Below are 12,719 nucleotides of genomic sequence, written 5' to 3'. Positions count from 1 at the left end.
CACCTGCTATACATACTCACTTGGGAGTAAGCCTTATTGAACTCCATGGGACTTATTTCTGAGTACACAGGATTGCACCGTTATCCTGAATTGTGGATAAGGAGGACGAGGAGCTATGAATCTTGTTTAGCCATCTCCCTGGCTTCTGATTCCAGTAAGGCATTGCCTACATGCTTTCAGGTGTGCCTTCATACCCTGAGTGTTCAAAATTTGCTTTAAAAGAAAAGAAACTGTGAGTCTCAGGTGGTGAAATTCTGAGCCCCAAACCATGCTCTGTGCCCCTTTGGAACTGTAATGTTCACAGTCTGTCTTAAGTCCCACTGTAGCGTTAGCAGAAAAAGCTTCCTTCTAAAAGCTGCTTAAGCAGCTATGGTTGGAACTACTGGGTTGGACTCAAAGGTAGCTCAGTGCTAGATTTACTTATAAGCTAAACAAGCTATAGCTTAGGGCTCCACTCTCTTGGAGTCCCCCCAAAAAAATTAAAAGAAAAAAAGGATGTACATTTCCAAAATATAAGACAAAACAATGAATTAAATAAAACCTACATACAGCAACAGTGCTTTGTTTTGGGTTGTGTAGGCTCCTATGATGTAAGTCATGGGCCCTGCCTGCTAACCTGCTCCCTAAAATATCACTGGTTTGCTCATTTCTGTATATAGGGTGCCTACATTTTGCATGTGCAAATAGCTTTAGATACCTATTAGGTCCATAAATTACCATATAGCATACATTCAACACAAAAAACAGTAATGATTTGTTGTTGACAAAGGACAGCTGGACATATAAAGGGCCCCATTACCTTCAGTAGCTTAAAGGCAAAGGTACCCCTGCCCGTACGGGCCAGTCGTGTCCGACTCTAGGGTTATGCGCCCATTTCACTTAAGAGGCCGGGGGCCAGCGCTGTCTGGAGACACTTCCGGGTCATGTGGCCAGCATGACTAAGCCGCTTCTGGCGAACCAGAGCAGCACACGGAAACGCCGTTTACCTTCCCGCTATAAAGCGGTATCTATTTATCTACTTGCACTTAGGGCTGCTTTCGAACTGCTAGGTTGGCAGGAGCTGGGACCGAAAGACGGGAGCTCACCCCGCCGCAGGGATTCGAACCGCCGACCATACGATCGGCAAGTCCTAGGCACTGAGGTTTTACCCACAGCGCCACCCGCGTCCCTGAGGTAGCCCCACTGAAATCCATGGGACAAGTTAGTCATGGCACCGATTTCAGTGGGACTAGCTAACATCTCTGCCTTCACGAGACAGGAAGGGCAGCATATGGCTTTACAAAGGGGGACGAGAGAGTGAGCGAATCAGAGCTAAGTTTGCACAGTTCATCCATCAGTTCTGTTTCCTATGGAGGTAACAAATCACCTGCTGTTCCATCTGGTGACAGTCAGTCTCCGGGCGGCCTTTATTGACTTAGCTAGATTTGCTTATGTGCTTTCCATTAACCCCCTTTTAACTGCCACATTCAGCCAGGCGGTTCTGAAGGTTGCAAGATGCATAATGGAGAAGGATGCTCTCATGAGTGGACGTGGAATGCACATTAAGATAAAACGTCAGGAAAGCCTTTTTCCGTCTTCGTGCATGTTCGGGGTTTTTGTTCAAGCCCAAGAGCTGGTTCTGAATAGTAGAGATTACCCTCTGGACAACATGGGGAACCTCTGAACACAGAGGTCCCAGAGAGGAATCACAGCCCAGTCTTCCTCCTGCTGCACAGCCCCACAATTCTTCTAGGATTTAGGAGACAAGGGCTATGGTCATGCCATCCCAATCTCCAAGCAGTGAGAAGCTCTTGCGGTTCCAGTGGCTTACCCATGGTTTAGTTTCCATGGAACAGAGGTCAGCAGAGATTGTGGTGTCTTTAGGATATATTGACTGGGAGTGGCCACCGAGACCATATAACACCGGTCCTGAAAGACCTACATTGGCTCCCAGTATGTTTCCAAGCACAATTCAAAGTGTTGGTGCTGACCTTTAAAGCCCTAAACGGCCTCAAAGGTCCAGTATACCTGAAGGAGCTTCTCCACCCCCATCGTTCAGCCCAGACATGGAGGTCCAGCTCCGAAGGCCTTCTGGCATTTCCCTCCCTGCAAGAAGTGAGGTTACAAGGAACCAGGTAGAGGGCCTTCTTGGTAGTGGCGCCTGCCCTATGGAAACCCCTCCCATCAGATGTCAAGGAAATAAACTATATGCAGTGGTTTTTTTCTGGGGTTACACAGGGGTACACATACTCCTAAACATATTGTGAATCTAAGTTTGACCTCATTGAGGGGCAGTATTTCAATATGAGTGGGAAAATGAGAGTACCCCTAAATATTTGCGATATAGTTTTCCAGGAGGGAGCTGATCATGGTGAGGGTTTGCCAAATGTGCCTTCCTCTTGGCACATTTCTCCCTTTTGTCCTGAGTTCAAGCATCTTCAAAGCCCATGACACCTTTGGTAAAGGCTGTTCTCCAACTGGAGCGCTCAAAGGCCGGTGTTCCCCAGTTGTCAGTGTTTATACTACATTTTCTTAAGATTTGCTTTGAGAGAGTCTTTAAACCTCTTTTGCTGACCACCAGCATTACGCTTTCCATTTTTATGTTCAGAATAGAGTAGTTGCTTTGGAAGACGATAATCAGGCATCTGCACAACATGAACAGCTGACCCTGCTTTCCCCCCAGGTGGACCTTTGGACCACATCGTCTCATGAACAATCTTTGAGCAAGTGTGGGGTGTCACTGGTGGGCGGGGCCAGGGGGAAAGGGGGTGGAGCAAGAGGTGTGACTCTTACCCCTGTACAGGAAGCTACATTCCAGCCTTACGGAAGCCAGATGTTTCTACAGCCCCCACCCTCCTGCCTTGCCAATATTTTCATCTTCCATCCAGGCAAGGAAGACGCATTATCACAGATCAAAAATATAGTCTGGCCAGGGAAAAGTGCTTGAAGGAGTGTGCAGAGCAGGCCAGGGAGGGGTCTAGGGAAGAGAGGGATGTCCCAGAGTTTCCCTATAGGGCTGCACTCTGCCTGGGGGCTGCACCTGATTTAAGAAGTGTAAATTACGCTTGACGTTACATTTGATTAACGTATAATTTCCTATTTAAAATGTCAAATGACATTTACGCAGCAAGGATGGTTGGGCTGGAACGCATCCACAAAATTAATCGCGCTTCTCGTGGCTTTGACATTCAGCTACTGAACTGTGTTTTTCAGGACTTGGACGAAAACGCCAGGAGAATCCTTTGCCAAGCAAATCTTCCCTTTGCTTGGATTTGTGCTGTATTCTTCTTACACTCTCGGAGAGCCAAAGTGGCATAGTGGCTAATGTGCTGTACTTGGGTATAGGTGCAAATCCCTACTCAGCCGTGGGTGGTCTTGGGCTGTGAGCCCTACTTTTCAGGGTTGTTGTTGTTGTGAAGCTAAAATGGGTGGTGAGGGCGGGGAGGAAACAATGTGCCTTACTCTGAGATTGCTGGAAAAAAAGTGGGACAAAAATATAATAAATACGTACACCACTCTTCCCCTTCAGCTGCTCTGTTAACTCTGTTTAAAGTTGATGGGGCCTAACAATATTACCCATATTATCAAGGGTTCATTTCCCTGTGTGCTCACTAATATCATAGGATCATAAATGTCAGAGGATGGTGTCTAAGAACTGGAGGAGGGAGGCTTATCAGGAATCTAGTCTATTCCCTTGCTCGATGCAGGAGAGCCAAAGAGTTAAAGCACCACCAGGGCACAGCCATCACCTGCTAAGAAAAGCTTTTCAAAGGCCAAATGGGGATCGTCCTTCTATCTTCCTATATACATAAAAATGGAAGGCTGTTGTCATGTTGCAGTTCATGTGGTCACCAACAGGTGGCCACATCAACTCCAGCATGACCACAGGATGTCAGGTGGCCTAGGCTGCAGCTGTATTCATTGGAGGGGGAAGCACCTCCAATGGTTGTGGGGATAGGCAATGGGATGGGTGAGGTATAACGGTAAGGAAGGTTGGGCCAACGTGGGTCTTGGTGGGTAGGCAGGGTTGGTGAGCAGAGTGAGGAGCGATGGCAGCCCCCGGTGAAGCAATAAATAAGTAATGACTGCGCAAGTCAGCTGACTCATATTCAAGTCAGTGCTGTTTAAATTTCAAAGACCAAATTTAAAACCACAACAACACGAGGCACATGTCAGCGGAAGAGCATTTTGCAGATTAGCAGTCGAAATCTAACATTGGGATGTCTAGTAGCTAATGACCACAGAGCTGCAAATTTCTAGATAGGCAAACTTAGACCATAGAAATGTAACTGGTGGAGAGAGGGCTCTGTGTAATGTCATTTCCCCTGCTTCCAGTGGCAGGAAGAAATTGGAGATATAAAGCCTTCTCCTCCTCATCTGTCTGTTTCCTCTGTCTCTCTCTCTCTTTCTCACAATATCTTTCATGCAGACGGATATCTATCTGTACTCTCCCAGAGCGCAGACTCCATTTATGTACAGTGGTACCTCTAGATGAGAATGGGATCGGTTCCGGAGCCCCGTTCACATCCAGAATGCAACCTGCGTCCGCAGGTGTGAGGGTTGCGATTCGCTGCTTCTGCGCACACGCGTGACATCATTTTGACCATCTGTGCATGCGTGAGCGGCGAAACCGGGAAGTAACGTGCTCCTTTACTTCCAGGTCATCGCAGCGCACAACCTGAAAATACTTATCTCGAAGCTACTTCAACCCGAGGTATGACCGTATTTAACTTTGGCTGTTGAAACCAAGAAGTATTTACAATTTTGCTGCTGCCTTTGCTGTGTTCCCGTGCAAGACTGCCAAGTAAGTAAACAATATATTTTAAGCTTACTTTATAAGTTGTTGCCTGACTCTTTTATTAAGAGGGAAACAAAGGGGAAGCCAACCTGTTTCGTTGGCTGGGATTGACTCATAAAATGAAAGGCTTCACAGCATCAGGTTTTAATACTCCACTCGACCCCCACACCCAACGGAGATTGGAGGGATAAATTGCAACTAATATATCCTCTCCTGCCCATTGATAAACCATCCCACACATTTTTCTTGCCCAGCTGGCTTTAGAGCTGCTGCAACTTCACACAGAACAGTTTTCAAAGTGCAGCGGGGAGACTGCTGCCAAACTTGAAAGCTGGTCCTGGGGCTGAGTTGGCAGATTCTCCAATTGACACCTGAGGTAAGGCTGGCCCAAATTAAGCCCTGGAATAATGTGAGGCCGCTCTTTTGCTTTGCTATCCCAATAGAACAGGGCCTCTCCTCTTTCAAGAACTGTAAATGAGAGCTCTCTAAAAGAGAGAGGGAGAAAAATCCACTTATCTCCTGCGTTGTGCTATACACTACAGAATCAAGGCTCATTACTATAGAGCCAGAGGGTGAAGTCACATCATTAATCTCTCTGTAACCGTCACGTTTGCTAGACTCTTTCCTCTGAAGCAGATAGGCCTCCAGGCTAAACACACAGAGGAATGGGGAGCCTCCAACAACTAGGGTGTCCTACTTTTCTAACAGAAGCCAGGGCTCCCTTTCTTTCTCTTTCCTTGAGAGCAGCAGGGCAGGAGGAGAGTGGCAGACAGCCAGCCAGTTTGCGATGATGAAAACACCTGATTCAGTGGGCAGAACCAGGAAAGGACTTTTCTTGGAGAGCTGGCAGAAGCTGGCCACGTTTTTTTTTTTAGATACTGTATTTTTTGCTCTATAAGACTCACTTTTTCCCTTCTAAAAAGTAAGGGGAAATGTGTGTGCATCTTATGGAGCGAATGCAGGCTGCGCAGCTATCCCAGAAGCCAGAACAGCAAGAGGGACTGCTGCTTTCATTGCGCAGCGATCCCTCTTGCTGTTCTGGCTTCTGAGATTCAGAATTTTTTTTTTCTTGTTTTCCTCCTCCAAAAACTAGGTGCGTCTTATAGAGCGAAAAATATGGTAGATAGATAAACTTTATTCACATTAGCCAACGGCCCTAGCAACATAAAACAAGCAATATATACAAATTAAAATATATATTAATAAAAAAAGACAGTAATGGGTAAAAAGGGCAATCAAATGACCAAGATTATCGTTCAGATAGTGGCCCTTAATCTCACTGCACCCTCGATAAACCTAGCAACCTTTGCTGCTGTCTGATCATTTTGTTCTGATAAAAGAAAGAACAATGTGGCCTCAGATGGGCGGCCTGGGATGGTAAGTAAGAGTGGGGTAATGATCTCATTCCTCAGATCTTTATAAAGGGGACAGGACAGGAGAACATGGGCCACTGTTTCCAGATTACCATCTCCACAGGGGGCAGAGTCGTTTCTCAGTTGGCATCTTTTGGTATCTGCCCTCAAGTACAGCAGAGGGCATCACATCCAATCTGGCCAGTCTGAAGGCACGTCTGTATTTTGGGATAATTACAAATATGGTGCCAGGGAATCAAACTGAGAAGGGGGGGTGGGGAAGGCATACCAAGGACAGAATTTCTTTATAATGGCCAGATCGTTCTGTTGCTCTAGGTCCTTCAGACACTGTCCAATTAGCCTTTTTGCTTTGATAAAGCCCTCATGAGAAGCTGATGTGGGCCACGTTTAAGAAGAAGCGGAGAATGGACGTTTGTTTTCTGGCGAACTTCTAGGGCCACAAACACACCACCCTTTTAAAGCAGTATAATGCCACTGAAGGGATGTGGGTGGCGCTGTGGGTAAAACCTCAGCGCCTAGGACTTGCCAATCGTATGGTCAGCGGTTCGAATCCCCGCGGCGGGGTGAGCTCCCGTCGTTCGGTCCCAGCTCCTGTCCACCTAGCAGTTCGAAAGCACATCATAATGCAAGTAGATAAATAGGTACCGCTTTATAGCGGGAAGGTAAACAGCATTTCCGTGTGCTGCGCTGGTGCAGGCTCGCCAGAGCAGCTTCGTCACGCTGGCCACGTGACCCGGAAGTGTCTCCGGACAGCGCTGGCCCCCGGCCTCTTAAGCGAGATGGGCGCGCAACCCCAGAGTCGGACACGACTGGCCTGTACGGGCAGGGGTACCTTTACCTTTACCTTTAATGCAACTTTGAACAGCCACACAAAGACAAAACAACCGTCATTTCTTCTTAAGGGTGCTGAGAGCTCTTAGGAGACCCCATTCCCTTCACAAAGCTACAATTCCCAGAGGGGTTTAACAGCCAACCCCTCTTCCCAGGGAACAGTGGAATGGGGAACCTGTGGCCCTCCAGATGTGGTTGGCTCCAGCTCCCATCAGCCCCAGTCAGCATGGTAAGTGGTCTGGGATAGAATCACAGAATTGTCTTGGCACAAAAATGGAAGCAAGAAGAATCACTAATGAAAGAAGAATGGCGGATGAAATTGATGGACTATGCAGAATTGGATAAATTAACAGGAAGGATTTGAAACCCGCGGGACCAGAGATTCTTAGAAGACTGGAGTAAATATACGAACTATTTGAAAAGTATCTGTAATGAACAGATTACGCTAGTAGGATTGCAAGAAGTTTTGTAAGGATGACTATCTGAAATATTGCAAGAAAGACTATGCGGAGAACTATTAGTTAATGATAATTAAGAGTAATAGAGAAATTAAGAAATGCAGAATAAGTGATAAAGAACGGAAAATCACCAGAGGTGTTGACGGAAGTCTAAAATATTGTATAAGATAAGAAGTTATGTTACATGATTGTTGGAAATGATATGTTATAAAAATGTGTGTGTGTGTGTGTGTGTGTGTGTGTGTATAATCACAGAATTGGTCATCTAGACACCAGAAATGCAGGAATCTCTCTGCCCAACATGGGGCTCAAACTCACAAAAGATTAAGAGTCTAATGCTCTACTGGCTGGGCTAACATGGGAGATGTATTCTGGCAGCACCTGAAATCCCACAGGTGCCCCCATCTTTGCACTATGCAAATTACTATTATTATTATTAGTCAGCACTGTACCTGTAGTTTCGACGATGCCTTCCAGGATAACGACAATCTCGAACTGCTCGCTCCGCAGCGATCTCTGTGAGAGGGCAAAAAAAGGGCTCTTTTCGTTGATTTCATGGCAGATGGTGAGAGGAGAAACGAGGAACAGTTGGTCGGCCCCAGTTCCGAATCCAACGTCAAGCTCGCATTGGTCTAGTGGCAGGAATTCACCTTCTGGCGTCTGTCGTGACTAAAGAGAGAGAGAGAGAGAGAGAGAAGTCCCACTGAGTCGAGAGCAAATCTCACAGCAGCAAAATGATAGGAACTTTCTTGAGGTGTCTGTATGGTGTACCTTTAGAGCTGCAGACACTCTACTGGAATTATAGCTGAGACAGAGGGAGAGGATTTTGAGTGGGGTGAGCTGAACCTGGGTCTGGGTGAGATCTGGGTACAAGACTCTCTCAGGCAAATCAATGGTAATATATTGGCCCCACCCATTTCATGCAGGCACCTACACCTTCAGGGCGGAAGAGCAAACTCCCCCATCAGCCAGAGGACTGGTCTGGGTTTCACCCTCCAAAACGGGTGAGGAAGAATCATACTGAGCTGTGTGCCAGTGGCAGTCAATTCTGTTTCCAGGGCAGCTGTCTACCAGCTCCACCTGGTACACAGGCTGAGACCCTCCCTGCTGGTGGACTGTCTCGCCAGAGTGGTTCATGCTCTGGTTATCTCCTGCTTTGACTACTGCAATGCGCTCTACGTGGGGCTACCTTTGAAGGTGATCCCAAAACTACAACTAATCCAGAATGCGGCAGCTAGGCTGGTGACTAGAAGTGGCCGCCAAGACCACATAACACCGGTCCTGAGAGATCTGCATTGGCTCCCAGTACGTTTCCGAGCACGATTCAAAGTGTTGGTGCTGACCTTTAAAGCCCAAAATGGCCTCAGCCCAGTATACCTGAAGGAGCGTCTCCACCTCCATCGTTCAGCCCCGACACTGAGGTCCAGCTCCGAGGGCCTTCCGGTGGTTCCCTCATTGCAAGAAGTGAGGTTACAGGGAACCAGACAGAGGGCCTTCTCGGTAGTGGCACCCACCCTGTGGAACGCCCTCCCTTCAGATGTGAAGGAAATAAACAACTATCTGACTTTTAGAAGACATTTGAAGGCAGCCCTGTATAGGGAAGTTTTAAACGTTTGATGTTTTATTGTATTTTTAATATTTTGTTGGGAGCCATCCAGAATGGTAGGGGCAACCCAGTCAGATGATGATGATGATGATGATGATGATGATGATGATTACAACTCCCAGCAGCCTGGCTCATGGGAGTCATAGTCCAAAACAACTGCCAGGATGGGCAAGGCTGCTCTGTTTCAGCACCTTTCACTCCTGCATTGAGTAGAGTGTTGCCATTATGCCTGCCTCTTCAGTGCCTTCTCCAGTGGTGAGCCTCGAAACTGCCATTTTAACATTCCACAAGTGCCTGCAGTCACAATGCTACAAGGGGAGGCATTGTGGGAAATATATATGGTGCTTAGCGCTCATTCCTGGTCACCCAAAGCCGTTGCCTGCCAGCACAGGACCTGCCTGTTAGCTGAAGAACATCCATACGATTTACAAACTTAATCCTGGCCACCACAATCTACCAAACCGCATTTCTAAAATCTCTGCTTGATTTCCTTCTGCCTTCCAATCCATTTTCCTTTTGTGTCGTGTCTTTTTAGATTGCAGGCCTGAGGGCAGGGGCTGCCTTTGTCTCCCGCCACATCATCACCTGTAAGCTTCTCTGTGACTGAAGAATGGGGTTAAATAAAGTCGGGAAGGACACCCAGCTGTGCTGATTAAGTCAGGCATAGGCAAACTCGAGCCTCCAGATGTTTTGGGACTACAACTCCCATCATCCCTAGCTAACAGGACGAGTGGTTAGGGATGTTGGGAATTGTGGTCTCAAAACATCTGGAGGGCCAAGTTTGCCTAGGCCTGGATTAAGTGTTGCTAGGAAAAGCTACAGTTCTGGGAATTGTTATTTTTGGATGGGTGATTCTGCTCCTCTTTTGTTTTTGCACGTCATGGACACATTCATAGAGTGGTGGATTTACACTGGCCTGTAGTAGATAGCTCAGTCCGTAGAAGATGAGCCTCGTAATCTCAGGGTTGTGGGTTTGAGTCCCACATTGGGCCAAATGATTCCTGCATTCCCAGTGTGTGTGTGTGTGTTTGTGTGTGTGGACTAGATGTCCCTCGGGGTCCCTTCCTATTCTATAATTCTATGTCCACACATCACTCTACTTCATCAGTTGCCTTGCAGTGCTTCTCACGCGATACCACATTATTGCCATGGGAAGGGGTCTTCTTGAGCTGTAGGGCAACAAAAAAGGGCAGGGCAAAAAAGAAAAGACCTAATCCTTTGCAAAAAAATACACAACAACCCTACAACATTTGCGGCATTAAAACATTATGGGATTTTGGCATCAATTCTCAGGGCAGTTATGTCTGCTCCGAAACTTTCCCAGGCGCAAACAGTATTGAAGGGGGCATCATTTATAACCATCGTGATATTATCACGAACAAGGCTGCCTGGAAGAACCTGATTGGATCCTTCCCTTCCCCACTCCCAATCCCACCCCCCAGGGAAGGAATTACAACACACGTGTGTGCGTGGTTAGAAGCAATTTTCTGGACTGTGGTGGCTACTGGGGGGGAAAGGCAGACATTGCGGCTGTCTGGTGCATTTCTGGTAATTAGCGGAGGGATGAGGAATTAGCAAGGTGTTGACAGCAGATATGGGCTGAATCATCTTAAAAGGGGAAGAGGGAAATCAAATGAAAATGAATGTGCAGAACGGCAGCTGTGATATACGAGATTCCTTGCAAGCGGTGCTGTTTCGCAGGGTGCTGGAACTTCCCCCTGAACGCCTCCCTTGCTCTCTTATAATGGTGCCCACCTGAGAGGTGCCGGAACCGAGTTCTGGTGAGTTCTGGTGAGTTTGGGATGGAAACCGCCCTCCGCCCCCCGCTTGCAAGACATTTGATCAAATACAGTGGACACTCAGGTTGTGAACGTGATTCGTGCGGTCTGCGCACACGTGGGTCATGATTCGGCGCTTCTGCGCATGCGCAAAGCGAGATTTAGTGCTTCTGTGCATGCACAAGTGGCCAAACCCAGAAGTAACCTGTTCTGGTACTTCCGGGTTCAGCACGGTGCACAACCCGAAATCGCACAACCCGAAGCGTCTGTAACCCGAGGTATGACTGTAAACGGAAAAGCATCTTGTGGACCTTAAAACGTCTGTTCTGGATGCACCCAAACACTGCAATCTGCTCCCCAAACGCCTCTCCATTCTCCTTCCCTTTGCCGTAGAAGCACCAGCATGCCTTGCCAACCTGAATTAGCCAGACATGTGTCCCCTGATTTGCTCACTGTCATCTTTATGAACCAACATGTCAATCCTCGATCCTGCTCAAAACCACAGTGCAATTCGCCTGCTAACCCAATGTGATGTTCTGTGCCCAAATGGCCAAGGCTCCTTTAATATTATTATTCCTGACCCACATTGCGCATGCACACCCCGCCCCACTGAGGGAACCGGTTTCCCAGTGGATGATGAGAGCAGGCGAGAACGGAGGTCAAAGGGCTTTTCGAAAGGCTCCCACAAAGCATGGTTCATTTGAGACTGACGATAGACAGGAGCAGAGACGTTCAAGCTGCAGAAGGCCTACTGGCCGTGATGGCCATGCTCTCTGGCAGCAGTGCTTCTGAAACTGCAGGAGGGAGAGAGGGCTCTTGCTTGTGGGTTTCCTACAGCCATCTGGTGGGTCACTGTGAGAAAAGGATGCTGGACTAGGTGGGACATTGGCCTGACCCTGCGAAATGAGAACTGGAAATGGAGGAAAGGAAATTATTAAAAGTCATTTTGTGTGAATGGCTTTATAGGATCGGGTCTAAATAATGCAACGCCGAAAAAAGAAAGAGAGAGAGAGAGAGAGCAGGAAGGAAGGAAGGAAGGAAGGAAGGAAGGAAGCCCCCTTTCTGAGCAATGTGAATAATCAGAGGATGTTTATGCAGGCTGAGACCCTACCTGCCTGCGGACTGTCTCACTAGAGTGGTGCATGCTCTGGTTATCTCCCGCTTGGACTACTGCAATGCGCTCTATGTGGGGCTACCTTTGAAGGTTACCTGGAAACTACAACTAATCCAGAATGCGGCAGCTAGACTGGTGACTGGGAGCGGCCGCCGAGACCACATAACACCAGTCTTGAAAGACCTACATTGGCTTCCAGTATGTTTCTGAGCACAATTCAAAGTGTTGGTGCTGACCTTTAAAGTCCTAAATGGCCAGTATATCTGAAGGAGCGTCTCCACCCCAATTGTTCTACCCAGACACTGAGGTCCAGCGCCTTCTGGCGGTTCCCTCACTGTGAGAAGCCAAGTTACAGGGAACCAGGCAGAGGGCCTTCTCATTAGTGGCGCCCGCCCTATGGAACACCCTCCCACCAGATGTCAAAGAGAACAACAACTATCAGATTTTTAGAAGACATCTGAAGGCAGCCCTGTTTAGGGAAGCTTTTAATGTTTGATGCATTACTTGTATTTTAAAATTTTGTTGGAAGCCGCCCAGAGTGGCTGGGAAAGTCCAGCCAGGTGGGCGGGGTATAAATAATAGTTATTTTTTTTATAAAGCTTTTTAGCACAGGAATGAGGAAGCTCAGGGCAGGGCAGAGCTCAGTCTGGCCCTTGAGACTCTCTCCAGAAAACATCCCTCTCACCAGCCTGGCTAGATTAGGGAGCGTTGAATTTTTCCAGCTTTCAAATTCCCCAAATGAGGGGTGTTAAGAAGTTGTAATATTTTGGTGAAACAAGTCC

The 12,719-nt window shown here is 47.6% G+C and overlaps 1 protein-coding gene across 1 annotated transcript in view; it reads right to left on the bottom strand.

The window, feature by feature from the left end:
- The window catches only part of LOC310830061 (G protein-activated inward rectifier potassium channel 1-like), a 30,652-nt gene that overhangs the window by 5,392 nt on the left and 12,541 nt on the right, over positions 1-12,719 (bottom strand). The window contains exon 2 of the mRNA XM_083709543.1: positions 7,892-8,108. Within this exon, the coding sequence (XP_083565669.1) occupies positions 7,892-8,108 (217 nt within the window). The remainder of the gene's footprint in view (positions 1-7,891; positions 8,109-12,719) is intronic.

Source organism: Podarcis gaigeae (assembly GCF_964106915.1).
Source record: "Podarcis gaigeae genome assembly, chromosome: 13".
NCBI lineage: Eukaryota > Metazoa > Chordata > Lepidosauria > Squamata > Lacertidae > Podarcis > Podarcis gaigeae.
The sequence above is the reverse complement of the archived record's forward strand: the minus strand, read 5'-3'. Positions and strand labels throughout refer to the sequence as shown.